A 23,419-nucleotide genomic window follows, 5' to 3' on the forward strand; every position below is an offset into this window, starting at 1 on the left:
TTTTCTACATTGATGCCAACACAGCTTCCACGTAAATTAATTTTAATGGTCGACCTTATGGGATTCCTCCTAAAACACTTCAGTTTAAAGAATGTATATCATACTATATAGAATATGTTAACAGTTCGCGAATTCTGAATGGGTGAAACTCGGATTCATCGATTGTAAAACATTTTTGGTTTTCGCCATATATACTGCATAATTATTGTGTTCGATTCTTTTTTGGTCATAGGCTGAGGGTATATTTCTGTCAGCACAGCTGACTGATACTTTCATACTTGGTATACAATATTTTGCCAAAGGTAGCATTGAATTATGTATTGCAACATAATAGTACAAATATAATAATTTTGTAATGGGATAAATACAAGCTCTTGCCATCAACAAAAATCCTAATTGGATTAACTCATTAATACTAAAAGCGGATTACTGTAATGTTTATATAATATGAAAGAAAGCTTCAGAAATATATGCTCGCTCTATCATTCATGGTCAAACAATATGCATTATGAAAATAAACAATATAGTCATAATAATAACAGATTTTCATCATTCATAATTAATATACATACATACATATGTAATTTCAATGAAATCGAATACTTATTAAGAACAGTTAATTAATAGAAAAAGACTAATTAGCTGTATTTATAGCTAATGCCAATGATTTTGTTTTTAATTCCAAGAGTATACATTACAAATTAATGCGAATTTTGTTACAAAGAATTGCTTTAAAATACATACTTACAAAAGTGAATCATTAATAACGCATTTTCATTTAACATCATCACAAGAAAATTTGTGCCGACACTTTAATGAATTCCCTCCACTCAGTTATCGTTCTAAATCTTTAGCCATCTTTCTATTAGATAAATGGTGAAGCTTAAAACTTTTGCTGACATCGTTTCTAGAGCATGAAATTTTAAACCATAAAAATGAATGTTTATGAAAAATATAAGAATGAAAGTATTAAGAAAAGAGTTACAAATGGCCACTATTGCAGAGTATTGTATTCCCGGAATTTGTTAACATGAATGTTGACGAATTTCAATATAATGCAAAACTTGGGTTATTCAATTGGGAGTAAAGCTTGGAGGAACTAAAATTTCATAACGTTAAATAAACATTTTAAGGGACATGAGTGTTACATAATATTGATTTGTGTGCGCTCAGGATTTGTTTTCAAATTAACAAGTAACAAGAAAGAAAGTATCAGTCAGCTGTGCTGACGGAGATATAACTTCAGCCACTGCCCAAAAAAAAAAACCAGAACCATATTCATTTTGTATCATGAATTTGCTTTAAAATCTGTAGGCATCGTAATGTGCGGTTGTACAAAATCATTGAAATATACCCAACATTTTTAGTAACCAAATTTCTTCATAAAGGACCCGAAATATTAAATTACGTTAAAATAAGTTTGGAAGACATTTTTGAAAAAGTTTTAGAGTTATCTTGCATAATAGCCATTTTAGTATGTACCGGCAAGGTTTTGGAGCTTTTGGGCAATTATCTCAGGAAGTATTGACTTAATCCGGAAAAAATATACCGTTGTAAATAAGGCCGCTAGAACAACCTACTGAAAAAAGAATCAAAACGATGCAAGAGGATCTCTTAAACGTCTCTTTATCCGAATTTTGTGTGGAAGTTACCCGAAGGAGTTGACCGAATACATGACTGGATGAAATTATACGATGTGCAATGTCTGTACCAATCAGAAACCCCCTGCGAGATTTATGTTGCGGATTTGCCATTTTGGTTGGTGCCGTCAGGGTTTCAAGAAGCTTTTAGACCAATATCTCAGGAAGTATGGACTTGCGCAAGAAAACAAATTTACCGTTGTAAATGGGGGCGTAAACCTACTGGAAAAAGTTCAAAACGATCCGAGAGGAGTTCCCAAACATCACTTTATCCGAATTTTTGTGTGGGAGGTACCGAAAGGAGTGAACCGATATAGTCCATATTCGAAACCGATCTATATCTGGAAGGAATAATACGATGTGGAAAGGTTGGACTAAATCGATTGCTCCCTTCGAGAGTTATCGTTAACACCATTTTATAAACAAATTTTGAAATTTTGTGGTGGAGGTACCCGAAGGAGTGGACTTCGAACTTAAACTATACTTGGATAACATATTACTATACCCAAAATTTGGTTCGAATCGGTTGATACGTGCGAGAGTTATCGTGCGCACCAGCCAGACAGACAGACGGCCATACAGACGGACTGACAGACAGACTCCAAATGGTTTGAAACTAATTTCGTCCAGCCTTTCTAGCCTAAAGGCTGAGGGTATAAAAATTTCTCATGGAGATTGTTTCTTTGGCCAATCTTATCTTTTGAGCCGACGATTGATGTTTGGGAAATAACTTGGGCGAAGAATATCCGCAAAGAAAAACAAGGGAACTGATAATATCCTGTAGCGAGAATCGAGACTATAGTCTTCCCTGCCTTACCCCTTGGCGAAAAATGTCAAATTTTCTCCATTAATATTCTCGTTGTGTTAAAATATTAAAACAACAACAATGGGATTAAGCCAGACTTCAAAAAATAAATATTTTTTTTAATTTTTACGAATTTTTATACCCTCAGCATTTATACTAACGATGGTATATCAAGCTTTTTGTAGAAAATTAACTTATGTTGAAACTGAGGTATGGGGTATTGTAAATCGCGATCAGTTTTACTATAATCAGTTTACTATATAATATAATCATTGTTGCGTGAAATTTTGACGAAAATGCCGAAGAACTCAAACATTTTTTCTCCAACTTTTCCTATAAAACCATAAAAAAATAAAATTAGAATAATATGATTTTAATTTTTTCGTAATATTTTCTTCGTATTTTTGCAAATAACATAAATACTATAGCTCCAACCTTCACAACTTAGGTTTCATTTTATTCCTCAAAATGTCTGGATGCTGTTATAATTTTTTTATATACTTTTCGTAACTATGAGCGCTATTGTTTCAAAAATATGTTTGTAAATACGATAAATTATTTATCAAATTTGATTTTTCGCGAATCCATTGAGACTTTGCGATTATTTTTTGCATCACCGCAAAGGGTACGAATTCAGTTAACGATAGTAGGATATAACAGCTAACTATATTAAGCCGCGATTTTTTTAGAATTTTTTTCTAATTATCATAATTAAAACGGTCATATCTTTTGCGCGCAACGATCAAAGTTAGTAACGAAAACAGATTTGGAATGCTGATTTTTTTCTTAATCTATGTACCAAAAATCATTGATGTAGTATCAAAATTTTTTTTTGATTTCTTTGAAATGGAAAAGACAATTTTAGACATTTTTCCTGATATACACTTTCATACGGGCAAAATGTGCCTCATCAAAATAATGGTTTAAGACACCAAGTATGTTTGGACGAAATGTGTTTCAGACAATTTGTATAGCTCTTGAAAGGAGTAATTGATTTAATCCATAATTTGCACATCGTGAAATTTCTACTAGAAATCGATCCACTCCTTCGGGTACCTCCCACACAAAAATTCGGAAAAGTTCAGTTTAGGACCTGCTCTCAAATCGCTTTGATTTTTGTTGTAACAACTTGTATTCACTCTCCCTCATATGACGGTACAAGTTTCACCAGGGGCAAGTCCATACTTCCTGAGAAAATAGCCTTAAAGGGGCAAAGAAAAAAAACCTATGACACCGTGTGTAGTGGTTGGAGCGCAAGATAATTCTCCAATGGGTCTGCCGATTCGCTTTCGTAATATTTTGTCCAAACTTTGTTTAAGTTCGAAGATGGGTTATATCGGTCCATTCTTTCACGTGCCTCCCCCACAAAAGTTCAAAAATGTTCGGAAAAATTGTGCGCACGATAACTCTTGAAGGGAGTGACCGATTTGGTCCGTACTTTGCACATCCTAATATATCTACCAGATGTAGATCGGGTTCGAATATGGACTATATTTGTTCACTCTTTCGGGTACCTCCCACACAAATTCACTTTAAGACCTGCTCTCGAATCTCTTTGATTTATGTTGAAGCAACTTGCATTCGCAGCCTCAGTTACGACTGTAAAAGTTTTTTCAGGGGCAAGTCCTTACTTCTTGACAAAACAGTCCGAAACCTGTAAAAACCCCCTATACCACCATATGTAGTTGCTGGAGAGCTCGAACCAAATACTGCGTTCATCCACTTTGAATATCGTAATATTTCTTCGAATATTTGATGAAATTCGAAGGTGGTGCTTATAGGTCTACTCCCTTCGGTACCTCCCCCACATAAGTTTGAAAATATTCGTTAAAATGGTACGTGCGATAACTCATAAACGCAGCAACCGATTTGGTCCAAACTTTGGATCTCTAAATATATTGTACAAACTTAGTTTATTTTCAAATGTGGGCCCTATCGGTCCAATCCGTGGGGTACCATCCACACAAATGTTCAACATGTTTGTGTGGATAAGGAAGATCCTTTGGAAATTTGTACCGTAGGTTTTCCTAGTGACCCTGTTTATAGCGATATTATGTTTTTCGTAGGCAAATATGGTACAAAAGCCCTATCTATCGATATCCCCTGCAAATGTTTGAGCTTTAATCCAATCCATATTTTTGTCGGTTCATAAGCCCAAAATTTTGGAAACACCAATAAATACATAAGTTTTTTTTGGCAAAGCCGACTGATACTTTTTTACTTGTGTATTGGTTTTTGACTTCTTAAATACATTGCAACATATGAAAAACTCAAAAAAAAAAATCATATTTTTCTTATTAAAAAATCAACATTTCAACATTGAAATTGAATTCCTTTGCAACTGCTAAACCAAATTTAATCGTTTTCGATGCATCAAAATGCTGATTGTGTTATCCGCCGAAGAAACAACAAAATTATGAAAATATCTCTCTATCCATTCAAAAGTTATTGAGTGTTGTGTCTTCCTTCACTTGAATTTGAATAATATGTGTGTTCGTTTAGCCAAAATTTGTACAAATTGTTACTGGATGTTGTTAGTTTACTCTACAGTATTACAGCACAATGCAAAAGACCTCAGTCGTTTACAAGAAGTTACTAACTTTGTAGAAATTTGTACAAATTATTGAATAAACGAACACACATAATAAAATCCCTTTTGTAAAGTTTAAGCAGATCTCAAACATCTGCAGTGCACGATGGAACCCTCGTGCCATCCTAGCTCTTCTTGTGTTTATTCTGATACCTGACAGGCGGAACAGGTTGCGTAAAATCGCTTCAATATACTTATGACCAGCGTTGTCAGTATTGGGGATTTATTTCTGGAAATGGGCACAAAAAATTGACTTGGAGATTTGGGGGATTTTTGGGGAAATCTGAAAAAATATTGGGCATTTTTGGGCAGTTCCTTCTTAAGTAGTTATTTGATTGTTTTTAAGTCTGAAGTATTAATATTATCTCAACAGAAAGTATAAAAGATAAAAAAACATTGAAAAAATAATGTAATTCTGTAAAAACGCCTCGAAATATTTACCATTGGAAGTCATTGATTACCCAGAAAAAATCTGATACGTTAGTCACTATGTAACTCATTACAAAGTAATGTAACAAGGTGAAACTACTTACTTAGTAATGAGTACGGTGGCACAGAGCGTGTGTGTCCTAGGGTTGTGTGTTAAACGCTTACCGTCGGCACGCGAGTTTTTGTTAGCAATATAAAAAACATGCACAAAGTTCATACTCGTAGCACAGTGTGTAGTGTGTTCCGCTACAAATAAGAAGTTCGCATGATCGAATCCAGCAGAGAGCAAAATAAAAATATGAATTGTGTTGAAATTGAAAACAAATTCCACCTCCACTGTTCTAAAAATAGAACGTATGCTTTTAGCATATTTTTCAACTTCTAGTGGCCTATAACTATTTATTCTAGTGATAATATTATAACTAGTTATTAAGTGCTACATGCCCTTGTTGAAACAATGAGTAAGTAGGGGGTTTGTAAGCTGTTACGACTACCCAAAAGTAAAAATAATGGGTTTTATTATTTGGTAAAGATTTTTTTGCTGGGTAGTTTTTGCCAAAAATTATGAGTTTAGAAGACCTGTGCCGAATATCTTAAATGCTTGTTAATACCAATGCTTAAACGTAAGTTCGGCCACTTAGGCTACTTGTGACAAAAAACATAATAGATTTTTCATTATTGTGATTTGAATTTCTTTGTATTTTAAATCACAATAATGTTTTTGACTACAAACATAATAATAAGATTGGCTTATTGACCGACTTTGTGGAGGTAGGCCTTGCTTAAACGTCTTCTTACGAATACATACTAATTTTTTTAAAACGTACAAGCAATTTCCCCCAATATTTTCTGTAATAAATTTGCTTGTTCTGTTTAATCTTCTGGCCAGCTTCACAAAGTCGGTGGGAACTGATGAGGAAAAGTTGCTTCATTCATTCAATAAACTAAATTTGGACAAAATATTAGGAGATCCAGCATTTGGATAAATTTGGTTGCCCCGTTCAAGAGATACGGTGTATACCATTTTAGTGATATTTTTTAAATATGGGAGTGATTTACAGGAAGTTGTTTCCAATCTTCGAACTGACCAAATTTTGAACCGAGTGTGCAGATCCGTTCAAGGGTTATCTTGCGCTCCAACCACTAAACACGGTGTCACAGGGTTTTTTTAGAATTTTCAGGCCATTTGCTCAGGACGTATGGACTTGCCTCAGATGAAACTTGTACCGTCGTATGAGGGGCGGTGAATACAAGTTGTTACAACAAAAATCAAAGCAATTCGGGAGCAGGTCCTAAACTGAACTTCTCCAAACTTTTGTGTTGGAGGTACCCGAAGGAGAGGACCGGTTGAGTCCATATTGGAACCTCATCTAAGTCGGGCAGACATTTTACGATGTTCATTATGGACCAAATCGGTTACTCCCTTCAAGAGTTATCCGCACACAAATTTTCCGAACATTTTCGAACTTTTTTTGGTTAGGTACCGGAAGGAGAGCACCGATATAACCCATATTCGAACTTAAACTAAGTTTGGACAAAATATTACGAAAGCCAAATTTTGAACCTATTCGGTTGATCCGTTCGAGAGCTATCGTGCGCTCCAGCCAGCCAGACAGACGGACGGACAGTGCTAAATTAACTTCAAATTGTCTGAAACGGATTTCGTCCAAACATACTTGGGGTCTAAAACCATTATTTCGATGAGGCACATTTTGCCCGTATGAAAGTGTATATATCCTCGTTAGCATAAATGCTGAGGGTATAAACACAACATATAAATATATTCTGCATTCTAATAATATAAGTTCGGGAATTCGGCTGATGTCGATTGGGTGTGATGGTTGTAATAACTAGCAAACTATTAATATACAACTATAAGCAGCTGAAAAATCATGAGTTATTTCTTAAAAATGTTACAAGTCAAAACTACTTACTTTAATGAGTACGGTGGCACACAGCATATATGTCCAACTACAAATCACAGCAGAGCTGAGCAAAATCGAGAGAGAGGCAAATTTAAGGGAGAATTATTATTTAATTTTTCGTGATGTTTCATTACTTATTTTAACATTTTTTAAACATTAAAGTTGTCTAAAATCGTCCACAATGCAAATTATTAAAAAAATATAAATAAAATATTGCATAAATATTTAATTGTTTATGGTTCACAAAAAAAACTAAGAGTACGTTTTCACAATCTGCCTGTGGCTAGCACACAGGCGTGCTCACCCCTGAATCACAGGGTTGTGTGTTCAACGCTCACAGTCGACTAACAATTTTTTTGTTAGCAAAACTACGAAGAGTTGGTGGCGTTGTCCGTACGCGCAGCACAATGAGTAGTGTGTTTGGCTACAAATTAGAAGTTTGCATGTTAAAATCCAGAAGAAAGAGACAAATAAAATGTGGAGTGTGTTGAAATTAAAGACAAATTCACCTAAACTGTTCTAGAAATATAACAAATTATTTTAGCTTATTTGTCAACTTCTAGTGGCCTTTTTAAAATAATGGGTTAGTAGGGTGATTTGTTCGTTATTACGAATATCAAAATGTGCTATAAAAATTCGTTGATTGTAATGCTGGCTGTAATTTCTGCTACGATCTCCAACATACTTCAACCCATCTCTTTAAAAAGGGAACGGACGTTCCTGTGAGGCACAAATGACTTTAATGCATGACTGCATATTTAATCCTAAAAATTCCTACATCCCAAACGCGGCACAGTGTGTGCAAATTCAATATTTTGTGCCAAAAATGCAAAAAAAATGAATTGTCGAAAATTCCCCAAATTTTTACATGAAGGTATAGAAACATGCTGGCTCATGCTAACGGTACTTAAAACAAATACTAAAAATCGCAAGGAAATCCGTCGATTTTGTGTGGACCATATTATCACAAGTTATTGGAATTTTTTAATGGTTCTTTTTGCTATCCGATAATACGAAACTTGACGTATTAAACTGTGCTTATAAGTAAATATATTTGCTTTCCTGTTCTGTAGAATAACCTGATTTGTTTTGAACATTTTTTGCGGGTATATTTTTAATTAGTTCGTTTTTAATAGGATATAACTAAAAACTTCCACGGGGTTCCACTCAAATATAGAGGAGCACTCGGACTCTCGATTTCTCAATAGATTAATTGCGACCAAGTGCGACTCCGGGAAATAGGCCCCCTATAACGGTACCACCCGATATTATATATTTTCAGGATTCTACCTACAATATTAAACGGATCTATCTAAAAATTTAAATATAACGATTTCTACGAGTATATAAGGAAAAATGTCTAAAATTGTCTTTTCCATTTCAAAAAAATCAAAAAAATTTTGATACTACATCAATGATTTTTGGTACATAGATTAAGAAAAAAATCCGCATTCCAAATCTGTTTTCATTACTAACATTGATCGTTGCGCGCAAAAGATATGACCGTTTTAATTATGATAATTAGAACAAATTCTAAAAAAATCGCGGCTTAATATAGTTAACTGTTATATCCTATTATCGTTAACTGAATTCGTAACGTTTGCGATGATGCAAAAAATAATCGCAAAGTCTCAATGGATTCGCGAAAAATCAAATTTTTTAAATAATTTCACATATTTACAAACATATTTTTGAAACAATAGCGCTCATACTTACGAAAAATATATAAAAAAATTATAACAGCATCCAGACATTTTGAGGAATAAAATGAAACCTATTTTGTGAAGGTTGGAGGTATAGTATTCATGTTATTTGCAAAAATACGAAGAAAATATTACGAAAAAATTTAAATCATATTATTCTAATTTTATTTTTTTATGGTTTTATAGGAAAAGTTGGAGAAAAAATGTTTGAGTTCTTCGGCATTTTCGTCAAAATTTCACGCAATAATGATGATATTCCGTTGTAACAAATTTGTCGCTTATAGTTTTCCTATTGGATAATATTATTAGAACCTTATTTTAAATCACAAGGAATTCCAATTGTGGCATAACGTTAAAATAATGTTATATTGAATATTACAACATTTGAGACGCATATAAACCGCGTAATTATGAAAATGACATGATGCGCATCCGATTTTCCAAGACAGCGAATCAATCCCTGTTATTTGATGTACAGTTTGTCAAATTCTATTTGGCGGCCACGATGTAGCATCTGCTGCATATTAGGGTGCAAAATACAGTAAAATGGTCATAATTTCCGCGAAGTTCATTTACATTTTATGCGCATCCAATTTCAATAGTCACCATTAAAAAATACATCATTCTATGCCGTTTCAATGCGATCCATCAAGAACCGTGGATGTAGCATCTCACTCAATTTTTAGAAAAAATCTATTATATCTCTGGATTTACGAGAGTTTTTAAATATCTGTTTTCGCGCAGTTTAAACACGCGTATCGATCTATTTATTTAAGTAGAACTGACACATCTAAAACGCGTTTTAATATGCGATATTTTCAAAATAATTTTTTGCAAATTTTCGAAATTTGGGGGTATCATATCCGCCGATCTAGTGGGTGGATTTTTACGCGCCGTGGCTTCTTAGATTCAGAACGTAAAAAAACTAAATTTACGCGGGTTTCCACGAAAATCGAATGACGTTTGTAAATTTTAAACCAAAAAAATAGGTTTTTGAGAAAAATTTACGCACAAAAATTTCGTGTTTGGGCGCAGATTACTGTGATCCTGTGAGGGCTACACCCTCATGTTATACATAAAAAAATGCGAAATCGCGAGTACTACAATCAAATAATAAGCTTTTAGGGAAATCCTGCTGCGCGTCCCGATTAGAGCAAAAATTCAAAAAAACCCATTTTTCAGGTTTCAAAATTTCAGCATCCGTATGAGGTAGATACAGTGGATATATTAAAAAATCATACATTAGAAACTTAAACTCTGAAGTGTACTCTTTAACTTCTCCTTTGAGCATTAAGCTCAACATTGTGTTGTAAAACCACTAATTGGAAAATAACATAATGAAACTCGTTTATTTCAACGATTTTTTCCGATTTTTTTACATTAGTACGACCACAGCTTCCGCTCAAATTATTATTTTAAGAAACCCCTCGGTGAATCGGGCTAAAACAATTTATTTTACCGAAATGCGGTCAAAAGTTATGATATAGTAAAACTGATCGCGAGTTACAATACCCCATACCTCAGTTTCAACATAAATTAATTTTCTACAAAAAGCTTGATATACATACCAAAAAGTGTATATATAGATCCACGTTTTTATGTAGCCCCCATATAACGGTTCCGTCCGAATTCAGATCTTTTAGAGTTTTTAAATACATTTTCGGAATGAAGTTGCTACAATTTTGCATTTAGGGTTCCTAGTGGTCAAAAAACTTGCACACCAAAAATTGTGGGCATATATCCACTTTTTGATAGAACTCTTATATAACGGTACCCCCGATTTTAGATATTTTGGAGTTCAAAGATAAATTTTCCGACCAAAGATACATTGCTACCAACAGTAGTACATTTAAATGATAAGGACTTTAAAGTTGAAACAGAAATGATACTTTGTATGGTTGATGGACATAAGGATACACGGAAATACCGCCAGATCTTTACGCGAATGATATCCAGAAAGGCCACAAACGAAGACTTGGTTCATCGATTTTTTTCCGTTTAGAAAATATAGATTTTTGACACATATTCAAATATTACCGGACACACTGTGCGCGGTAATATTTGTATATATGCATTGCCTTCCCTAAGGTACTTTCGATCATACCAAAGACATTTTTTCGAATAATTTATTACAATTCAATTTCATCGGTTAAATGCTCAAATTATAAACCCACAATATTATTACAAATCAATTTCATTAATGAAAGAAATAAATAATTGTGTCACATATTGAAAAAACTAATCGTCGGTCATTAGATTAGATTCCACATGTGGAGTTTCTCGGCATTCAACACCAAAGAAATGTTGACTTTATGACTTAAGTATTGACTGTGTATTTAATAGAATGCAGAACCATTATATGGAACACATTAGCATACACAATATGTGTTATTTTTCCCCATATAATGACTATATAATTATGCATATATGTATGTTTATACATACATTGACAGTTATTATGAATTACACAGCCAAGGACACTTATTATGAATAAAAATGATAGTTAAAACATAGTTAATTGGATATTGAAAACAATTGGCAGCCGTAACGATGTGCTAATGACGACTTAATGTATATACGAGTATTTACATTACGGTTATGACTATTTTACAAGCTCATTTTCCTGTACCATAGCGTGATGAGTTCCGCACAAAATGTTTTTAAAATTTAAATTTTTCAGAATTTTGGTCAATTTTTTGAAGTCACTGTACGCGGATATACAATTGAAAATAAAATTAAAATTAGAGCCACATGACATAACCAAGCTGACATAGCATTTATTTCTCAATCAATTTCTTTAATTTTTAGAATCATATAAATGTCGTAAACGTTTTTTTCAAGGATATTTTGTTTTTTAAATTGAAAATTTTTTCGATGTGGTTTGTGCGCACTTTGCACAATTTTCAGATTTGGATGACAATACATGAATATGAAATTAAAACAATGATTGGTCCATTTTACAGTGTTTTAACGGTGTTTTATTTAACTTGCATTTTATATCTGGTAACTCATTTTCCACGCAGTTACAGTTGACCAATCGAACTGAAATTTTGCACACTTTTCAGATTAGGATGGCAATACATGAATATGAAACCAAATCCAATATGGGCCCATTTTTCCTATAGCCCACATATAGCGGTACCACCCGATTAAGTTCAAATCTAGTAACTCATTTTAAACGCAGTTGCAGTTGTTTACCCACCAAACTTGTGAACTTAGGTCCAGGTTTTGTTATAGCCCCCTTATAGCCGTACCAATTTCAAGTATTATGAGGATTTTTACTTCATTTTTACGCCGAATTTGTTGTAACTTGCAAATGGGAACCCCCATAGGTACAGAAACTTCCTCACTAAAAATTATGGACATAGATAGGTACAGGTTATGGTATAGCCCCCATATAGCGGTACCACCTGATTTAAAGTGTTTTAAGGATTTCATCTTCATTTTTAACCCGAATAGGCTGTAATTTGGCATTTGGAGTCCTCAATGGTACAGAAACTTCTCCACCAAAAGTTGTTGACATAGATCCAGCTTTTGGTATAGCCCCCATATAGTGGTACCACCCGATTTCAAGTGTTTTAAGGATTTTATCTTAATTTTTAGCCAGAGTTGGCTGTCACTTTGCATTTGGAGTTCCCAATGGCAAAGAAACTTCCCCACCAAAAATTATGAACATAAGTCCAGGTTTTGGTATAGCCTTTACATAACGGTACTGCACGATTTCAGGCATTTTAAAGTTTTTATCTAAATTTTCGGCCTGAATTGACTATAATTTTGTTCTCAGTGGTAAAAAAATGTATTTACTATAAAGTTAAAAATAATTAAAAAAATTAAACTCATTGTTTTATTTAGAAATGCACTTAAAACTAGAAAATAATTTGTAGCTTAGCCTCAATAAATATATTCTTTCTCATGATGAAATCTCTCAAAAAATTAAACGGCAAGCGTTTTATTTGAGAGATTCCATCATGAGAAAGAATATATTTATTGAGGCTAGGCGACAAATTATTTTCTAGTTTTAAGTGCATTTCTAAATAAAACACCAAAATTTAATTTTTTCAAAAAAATTTTTTGTTTTCATTTAAAAAAATATTCTTTCAAAATCGATTTGTGCGTGAACTTTTTTCATATTTCAATGGAATAAACGCTAATTTAGTGATTAATAGGCAATAGTTCATTCATTAGTGCTGCAAGAAATCATTTTTTGAGAAAAAAATTTCGAAAAGTCATAACCCCAACGTACATACATATGTATACATGACATCATTTGTTTGTCTGTCACTTGGAAAAGAAATGAGCAATGTCATGACTATTATTCTGAATGACACACCATAAACAAATAGATTGGATAAAGAACAAATAAAAATCTATTTCTTATTAAAGTCTTTTTTACCATAACAATGAAATTTAATGCCTGTGAAAATTATTCAACAAATGACAATCCATTGGATTTAACACTCATTTTGATGAAGATTTAAATTTTTATGGATGAAATGATGTTTTTGAAACTGTAGTCATTTTCGTAATATATCCACTTGACCTCAATATTAGCTGTTCGAGGGACGCTAACGACAGGAAGTGTCGTCGCACAGCATTTAATAAGTTTGTAAAGTTCAACATTCCAAAGGAATATATTTTGTGTCACTTAAATACAGTGGGGATGATACTAGAAGTGTCATGTTTCTCTTAACCACATCTAAGAATAAAAGGGACAAATGGCTCGATTCTATGACTTTCGGGCGGGGGCATCATTATCCATTCTATTGACATGAGCCAGCCAATGCTGTGTGGTTCATACGATGCTGGTATTCACAGTAAACGAATATTGTTCCTTAAATCGTCCGAAGTTTTTCGGCTATAACCCGTTTTAATCAATCTATTTAGGTGTCATCTGCGTATGCCAGTAACATTATTTCTATTGTATTTCTATAGTGCTATTTATACCCTCGGTCTCTATACTACCTAGCAAGTCTATACTTCCTGAGATTATGTCCCAAAAGCTCTAACAAAACTCTTCTGTTGAATGATGAACACTAAAACTTACGAATTGAGTATCCGATTTATATTTATATTGGAAAACATCTTCGGGTACCTACCTCACAAAAACTCAAACATTTAGCTTAAAATTTATTTAAGTGCTGTTCGAGCATCGTTTGCAATTTTTTATCGAAAGTACTTTTTGTGGTCCTTTTTATAGTTCAAGTAAAGAAGTATCAGTCGGCTTTGAAGATGGAGATATACCCTCAGCCTATGTGAATTGAAACTTTCATCTACGGACAGATCGAATGTATTTAGGGTCTTTTAGAATTTTGCGGCCCTTTTTTGACATTTGAAATTGCCGACAAAAATGTGGATTAGGATTAAAGTTAAAAATTCTTGCGGAGGAGGTACTTGAAGGAACGAACCGACATAGTCATCTATTTTTGATACATATCGCGCCCACTAGTCATTTCTGTGGGTCATAGTATAACTTTTGAATTAGTACGCCAGGAAGCATAGACTTGTCCACGGAAAACATAATATCGCAAAGTGATTCGAGAGCAGGTCTTAAAGTTAACTTATCCGAAATTTTGTGTGGCAGGTACCCGAAGGAGTGGACAAATATAGTCCATATCCGAACCTGATATATATCTGGTAGATATATTAGGATGTGTAAAGTATGGACCAAATCAGTTCAAGAGTTATCGTGTGCACAATTTTTTCGAACAGTTTTAAACTTTTGTTGGGGAGGTACCTGAGGGAGTTATTATTATTATATTACGAAGGCCAAATTTTGGACTGAATCGACAGATCCGTTCAAAAATTTTTGCAACCTTGAGCCTATTTTCTCAGCAAGTATGGACTTGCCCCGGATGAAACTTGTACCGTCATATGGTGGGAGTGAATACAAGTTGTTACAACAAAAGCGATTCGAGAGCAGTTCCTAAACTTTTCCGAAATTTTGTGTGGTAGGTACCCGAAGGAATGGACAGATTGAGTCCATATTAGAACCTTATATAAGACTGGTAGAAATTTAACAATGTGCAATGTATGGACCAAATCAGTACCTCCCTTCAAGAGGGAGACTTTTTTTATGGGGGAGGTACCGGAAGGAGTGGACCGATATAACCCATCTTCGAACCTAAACTATGTTTGGACAAAATATTAAGAAGGCCAACCTTTCGACCGAATCGGTTGATCCGTTCGAGAGTGTGGAGTGTGCTCCAGCCAGACAGACGGACGGACATTGCTAAATCAACTCCAAATTGTCTGAAACGTATTTCGTCCAAACATACTTGGGGTCTAAAACCATTATTTCGATGAGGCACATTTTGCCCGTATTTTTGTAGGCAAGTCCATGCTTTCTTCCATAATTGCTAAGAAACCAGAGTGATCAAGTATAGTGCCTGATAACTATAGAAGGGTGTGATTGCCATTGGTCCATATGGACTATAACGGTCCACTCCTTCGAGTTCAGGGACATGTCTAGAATCGTTTTGAAATTTATATAACAGGTAGTCCTTGCGGCTCATATTATGACAGTATAAGTTTTAACGGGTGTAAGTACATACTGACGGCGATAATTACCCTAAAGCCTTACAGAACCTACAGTCACCAACTAAAATGGCTCTTAAATGGAATCCTGGATTTGGTCCATTCTTTGGCCTTATTGGCCTGAAACGTATTTTGTCCAAACATACTTGGGGTCTAAAACCATTATTTCGATGAGGCACATTTTGCCCGTATTTTTGTAGGCAAGTCCATGCTTTCTTCCATAATTGCTAAGAAACCAGAGTGATCAAGTATAGTGCCTGATGGACAAGAAAACTATAGAAGGGTGTGATTGCCATTGGTCCATATGGACTATAATGGTCCACTCCTTCGAGTTCAGGGACATGTCTAGAATCGTTTTGAAATTTATATAACAGGTAGTCCTTGCGGCTCATATTATGACAGTATAAGTTTTAACGGGTGTAAGTACATACTGACGGCGATAATTACCCTAAAGCCTTACAGAACCTACAGTCACCAACTAAAATGGCTCTTAAATGGAATCCTGGATTTGGTCCATTCATTGACCTTACTGTCGAAGACGGATTTATGGTTGACGAACTGGTGGTATGTGTCGATCTGTTTTTCATGAGTCTTCTCTAGGATTTTGGGTATAGTGAAGATTTTGTCTATTGTAGATTTACCGAGTCGAAAACTGCATTGATATGATCCGATTATTCCACTGATCATAGGTGTTAACCGCTCACGCAGTATGCTAGACAGCACTTCATATGCGATGGGTAGGATACTTATGCATCTGTAGTTGTACACGTGGCATAGCAGATTGATTTTTTCAATCGTCGGATATGCATTCTTCAAGCCAAATTTTTCCAATCAACTGATGAATATTCCCTTTCAGCATTTAGCCACCGGTCTTGAACAATTCGGCAGGAAGCCTATAAGCTTCCGCTGCCTTATTGTTCTTCAGCTGATTTTTTGATGTCATGACCTCGCTTTGGCTAGGTGGTAAACACTCAATACAGTCGTTTGGCATTGGCTTTGGGATATCGTCATCGCCGCCCATGTTTGATACCAAAAGTTTGATGAAGTGCTCCATCCAGATCCTCAGAACGCTATTGTATCAGTAGTAAAATTCACTTCATCATCTATGCAGGGGAATGTGCCTGTCTCATAATCTTTTGTCTGGTGTTTTCCATTCTAATAAAATTGTCGGACTTCGTTTTATCTCCTGCACATCTTGAGTTTTTCAACCTCAGGGTTTTCCTGCTTTTTCGTCTGAAAATATCCAACTCGTCTTCTCCCGATATTTATCTTAGCGCGTAATATTGCCTCTGACTGCAGAGTTGCTATATATATGCCGCTTTCTTCTCTTCTGTAGCCTCGCGATACTGCTTATCATACCATGGATTTTAGGTGGTGGTTTTTGGTACTAAAGTATAGTTTTTGCGGCAGATTAAAGAGGTTGGCCTCTTTTTTGCCACTGCGCTTTCACAATATCTGGACAACGAGTGTCATCCTTCTACATGCGGGTAAGTTGAGCAGATTAGACTTCTGAATACTGTTGTGTTTGCAGCAACTCGACATTCAACTTTCGTTTTGTGTCAGATTGCACTTTTGCGGCAATATTAAGAAAAGTGGGTATCATGGCTACTACAAGGATATGGTCTGAATCAATGTTCGCCCCTTCAATCGCTCGGACATCTAACACATTGGAAGAGTGTCTTCTGTCTATCACAAAATTATCGATCTGGTTTCGGGCTTTTCCATTTCGGAACATCCTTGTGGACTTGTGTATGTGAAGGTGTTGGAAGCTACTATGCTAACATGTTTTTTTGCCTCTGAACAATCGATCAGCCGGATTCAATTGTCTGATGTTACCCCATGAATTTGGCTGAATTCTGGAGACCGTGAAACAAAAGATATTTCTTCTCCCATTTATTTTGATACCCTCATATTTAATGCTAACGACGGCATTATTGAAATAATGGTTTTAAACCCCAAGTATATTTGGATGCAATGCGTTTCAGACGTTTCTAGCCGTTCTCTGTCTGGCTCGATAACTCTTGAACGGACTAAACGATTTTATCCAGACTTTATCTCTCGTAATAGTTTGTCCAAACGTAGATTAAGTTTAAAGATGGGCCATATCGGTCCACTCCTTCGGGTACTTGCCACTCAGAAGTTCAACATTTATCGCAAAAATTGTGAGCAAGATAACTCTCGAACTGATAAATCGATTTGTTCTCAAATTTTGCACATCGCAATATTTCTTCCAGACATAGATATGATTCGAATATAAACTTTTTCGATACACTTCTTCGCATACATCCCACACAAAATTTTTAAAAAGCGCAGTTTAAGAACATGGATCGATGGAAGTGCATACGTTCACAAATTTGTGTAGGGTATAAAATGCTGTACTTACGTTTCAATAATAAACACCCAAATAAATACCCACAAATGGGTATTTACCAGGTGCACACATAACTTACCGGGTATATTCCCTGTAGGGTATTTACTCCCTGTCCATATATATACACCAAATTTCAAAATTGTTCGCACACGAGCATTTTCGGACATGGCTGTGATAGTTTTGCGACGGTAAATTTTTAGAGAGAAATTCTATACTTCCTGAGATAATTGATCAAAAGCTCTATAAACCCTGAATATTCCAACCAAAGCAATTAAGAACGGCGTTATGTTCGGCCGGGCCGAACTCATTGTACCCTCCACCAAGAGTCGTATTGAAGTAAAGTGGAATACAGTCGAAATCGCTTATAACGTCGTCGTTTATATGTCATATCGCTTATAACGACGAAATCCAAAAGTCCCGAATTAGACCTTTGTGTTCCACAAAATATCGCGTATAACGTCATATCAGTTATAACGTTGGTTTTTTTGTGAAATATTTGAATTTTGGACAACTAAATTTCGACTGTCATATAGGCGCTCTCAAGTCAATTAAGTTTGAATTTTTCCACCCAATGTCATCCCTGTTTTACAACCCATAGACCAAGGAGTAATAGAATCATCAAAATCGCATTACCGGAATCGCCAAATATCCACTATCCCGTCAAAAATAAAAAGGGATGAAAGTTCGAAAGTAAATGTGTTGGTTGCAGTGTTATTGTTAGATTGAAAGTTTTAGAGGAAGGCAATTCTAACGAAGAAATTGAGGATACTACAGAACCAGACTTTCAATTACCGTCAGTGTCGCAGGCCTGCCTATCAGTAGAAACTCTTCAAAAATGTATTTACTCTGTTTAGGGTCTGTTCGAAGATCCTTTGGAAATGTATACCGATGCTATTTGTTGTGGTCCTGTTTACAGCGATATTATGTTTTCCGTGGACATGTTAATACTTCATGGAATACTGGTCCAAATATTATACGATGACCCATTGAAATGACTAGTGGGTGCGATATCTATCGAAAAGATGTGGCTCCCAAAATAAGATTCACTTTCATAATGGAGTATGTCGGTCCATTCCTTCAAGTACCTCCTCCGCGACACTTTTGAACTTTAATCCTAATCCACCTTTTTTTGTAAGTAAGTTCATTCAGTTATAGCGTCCGAATTTGATCGGTCCCTTGACCGACGTTATAAGCGATTTCGACTGTACTTAGTTTCCTTTCGTTTACAAAGAAGACTAAATACCAAATTTCAGCAATTTCGGTAAAACAATGTAGCTAACCTTCAAAATACCGAATTTCGGGAGGTACGGTTCTATGGGGGCTATATCAAAAGGTCGATCTATAACTAAAAATTTCTAGAGGAAATTTCCGATAGGACAATGTGGCTAAAATCTTCATAATACCGAAAATCAAGAGGTACGCTTCAATGGGGGAGATAGGAAGACGTGGATCTATACTGATAATTCTCTTCTTGAATATTTTATAACCCCATGAAAGATTTAATAAAAAATTCTGACTTTCGGTGGGATATTGACGTCACAACCATTAAAATTACGAAAATTGGGGGTATCGTTCTATGGGGGCTATATCGAAACGTGGACGTATACCGACGAATTTCAGTCGAAAAGGGTTTTACTTCCAACGTAGACTAAATACCAAATGTCAGCCATTTCGGTGGGTTGTTGTGGCTTCAAACTTCAAAATACCGAAAATCAGTAGGTACCGCTCTATGGGGACTATATGAAGGCGTGAATCTATTCCGACAAATTTCTGGGGAAAAGTTTTATACCACCAACGAAAACTACAAACAAAATTTCAGCCATTTCGGTTGAATGTTAAGGCCACAACCTTCAAAATACCGAAAATCGGTAGGTCCCGTTCTATGGGGCCTATATGAAGGCGTGGACCTATACTGAAAATTTGTAGGGGAAAGTTTTATCCCCCCAGCGAAGATTAGGTACTAAATTTTAGGCATATCGGTGTGATAATGTATTATGTAATATACTTTATAGGGTCTCCGATGGGTATTTCGATGTGTTACAAACGGAATGACAAATTAAATTATACCTTCCATAGTATGGTGGATATAAACACTGATGAGACCGAATTCACACATAATAATATTTCTCTCAAACGTAAATCTAATTCTAAGATAGTCTATATCGGACAACCGTTTTCTGTACCACCATTATTAAAGTCCAAAACGTTCCTTAAGTGCAGTTTGGGGATTGTTTCATCTGAATTCATTTCATACGATTCTATCGGAACTATTTTTTGTGGATACATCCATGCCTGCTGTCTGTCATAATGACCCAAAAGGTTAAAAAATTTTTGTGTGTGGAAATGTTAATTGTGTAGTTGTTTACGATACTTATTGAGATATGAGCCCCGATGTTTACGGCCACTTCTTCATACAGCTCTCACAATAAATTTGTTAGCAGTTTTTGTTACAATGCTATAATGTTATTCTGTGTAGACTGTGTTGATTACGTTTGTCAGCGGAAAAATTAGACCAACTGAAAACTTCCAAAACTTCTTTTGTCACCTACGAGAATGCAATTTATTTTTAAAATTAGGGATCTATACTTTGCACATTTAGATTCACCGCTCTATTATTGTTTGTTGTACATTCAAAGGCTGAGGGAATATCTCAGTCTGACTTACACTTTTTACTTGTTTTGGTAGTAGGATATTTTCTTATGGGTTTGGGTTACATATGGCTAAATACTTCAGGGGCTCGATTCTGTTTCTATGAAAATATGAAATGAAAAATTTTATAAAGGAAATAAATGTCAAATGAAAAAAATTATAAAGAAAATAGTTTTCATTTAAAATTTTCATAGAACAAGAATCCAGGTGCAGCTTGTATCTTTTAATTTTATGTTTATGTCAAACTAAAAAAAGATAAAAGTTTTTTTTCTTCAACCACTTTTCTAATTCAACTTTTAAAATTCTTAGATTTATATTAAATTCTTTTCTTCCTTTTCCATGTTATTTTCAGATGCAGAATTGCTGAAACTATTACAAGGATTTTGTAATGCAAGAATATAAAGCATAAAAAGCGATTCGCATTGAAACTTTCGTCATTTCATCTGTCATCAACATTTTCCTGTAATATACCGAACGAATTTACTACTGTATTTATTATGTCCCTAAAGGATTTAGCTTAAATCCTCAACGTAATAAACAGCATATTAACATGAAACTTCAATTTTCTTCAAAGGACGACAACAATAATATTGACATTATAGCCAACAACAAGAGTCAAGCATTTTCCAATAACATAACAACATTCATTAATGAAAAATTAAACAAAGGACCATTCACAATGAACAGTCGAACATTTGAACATTTTAAACAAAGGAGATATCAAAAAACCCACACAAATATATTCGCCCAAGTTGCACAGAGGATAACACCGCTGCTTATTTTGATTATCCTCGTGAACAGTGTGCACGAATCCTATGCAACGACTGCAGAAACGAGAATAACAACAATAAAATCAACAACGCCCAGATACAGTCAACTGTTATCGACAAATGGAAAATTCATCGAAATGTCTGGTGGTAGTGGTGATGACGACGACATGTTTCGTCCATTCGTTCTAAAAGATCCAGAGATTATATCACGTAGTGTTTTTACACCTTCAGGACAATTTCGAGTATTCCAACCCATAGAAAGCGATTTACGTGCTACCGTTACATTGGAACAAGCAACCAACAAACATCAGATGGCATTATCTAAAGAATTCTCACCTCAAGCCAAAGAAAATGCAAAAGCGACGAAAAGCATCAAACATAACGAACATCCAATAATTGAAATCACCAAACCCATCGTCAATGGTACTACACACAAACCTGTTCGTGATGTTCGTAAACAAAATATCGACAAAAAACTCAATACAATAGAACCGAATAATAATGACTTGTCATCTGATTTAAAGAGTTTGGAAGATTTATTAGTTGAATATGTCCAGAATTTCTTTGAAAAGGGTCAATACCAACCGTTGCCAGGTTTGGTGGTTGAATTGCAAAAGAATCACAGTGACCCAGTGGAAAACTCTCACATGGAAAAAACAAGAAATGTTAGACAAACCTCCAAACCCATTGGAGCCAAAGTCAGTTTGGATGTTCCGCGCACATTGGCCACTGGACGTTTATTGTTTTTAACAGGTAAATTAAAATTTGTACATATGTATGAATACACTATGTTAAGTTTTTCTAATCTTATTATATAAAAGTGCTTAGTGATGAGTGAGTGACTGACATATCATCGTCCAGACGAAACGGCTGAAGCTAAAAGCTTGAAATTTTGATTGTGGGTTGCTGTTGGTGTGTAGGCGTAAGATAAGGCTGGGTTTTTGGAAATTCGAATGGGAAGGGTACGAAAAGTACTAAAAGGTACTAAATATGGCACCCTAATGGAGAGTTAGAAAGATGTACCAAAGTGTTTTTGGAAATTCGACTTATAAGTGTACGAAAGGTACTAAAAGTTATTAAATTTAGTACCAATTGTATATTTTGAACGCCTATAGCTAGAATCTTGGCATTTGGTATGGAAATCAAGGTTGGGATGTGGTGTTTATAAAACGAAATGGATTTAGAAATTCGTACTGATGTGTACGAAAAGTACTAAATGGTACTAAATTTAGTACAATTTGGATTTGGGTGAACGGATAGAGCTGGAAACCTGAAATTTGGAAATAGGATTACTGTTGAAGTAAAAGATTGAGATATGGGGGTAGTTTTGAAAATTCGTACTTATGTGTACGAAAAGTATTAAATGGTACTAAATTTGGTACAATTTGGATTTGGGTGAATGGAAAGAGGTGGAATTCTAAAATTTGGAATTAAGATTACTGTTGAGTAAAATTGAGATATGGGTAGTTTCGCAAATTCGTACTTATGTGTACGAATAGTACATACTAAATTTAGTACAATTTGGATTTGGATGAATGAATGCAAACCTGAAATTTAAAATTAGGATTACTGTTAAAGTGTATGATTAAGATATTGAGGTAGCGTTGGAAATTCGTACTTCTGCGTACGAAAAGTACTAAAGAGTACTAAATTTGGAACAATTTTGATTTGGGTGATTGGATAGAGGTGGAATCCTGAAATTTGGAATAATGATTACTGTTGGAGTGTAGGATTGAGGTAGTTTTGAAAATTCGTACTGATGTATACGAAAAGTACTAAACGGTACTAAATTCGGTACAATATGGATTTGGGGGAACGGATAGAGCTAGAAACTCAAAATTTAAAATTAAGATTACTGTTGAAATGTAGGATTGAGATATTTATTGAAATTCATATTTTCGTACGAAAAATATTAAATGGTACTAAATTTGGTATATGAATAGGGGTAGAATTCTTATATTTGGTATTATAGTCGCTGTTGGTGTGTAGGGTTGAGATATGGA

General features: G+C 34.8%; 1 protein-coding gene across 1 annotated transcript in view; it reads left to right on the top strand.

The window, feature by feature from the left end:
- Osi24 (Protein) overlaps positions 1 to 23,419 on the top strand; it is a 127,782-nt gene that overhangs the window by 82,909 nt on the left and 21,454 nt on the right. The window contains exon 3 of the mRNA XM_073964162.1: positions 20,999 to 22,169. Coding sequence (XP_073820263.1) covers positions 21,197 to 22,169 — 973 coding nt within the window. The 5' untranslated portion in view covers positions 20,999 to 21,196. The remainder of the gene's footprint in view (positions 1 to 20,998; positions 22,170 to 23,419) is intronic.

The sequence above is a fragment of the Musca autumnalis genome, unplaced genomic scaffold (assembly GCF_047663935.1).
Source record: "Musca autumnalis isolate F117 unplaced genomic scaffold, ASM4766393v1 scaffold_1, whole genome shotgun sequence".
In the NCBI taxonomy this organism is placed as follows: domain Eukaryota; kingdom Metazoa; phylum Arthropoda; class Insecta; order Diptera; family Muscidae; genus Musca; species Musca autumnalis.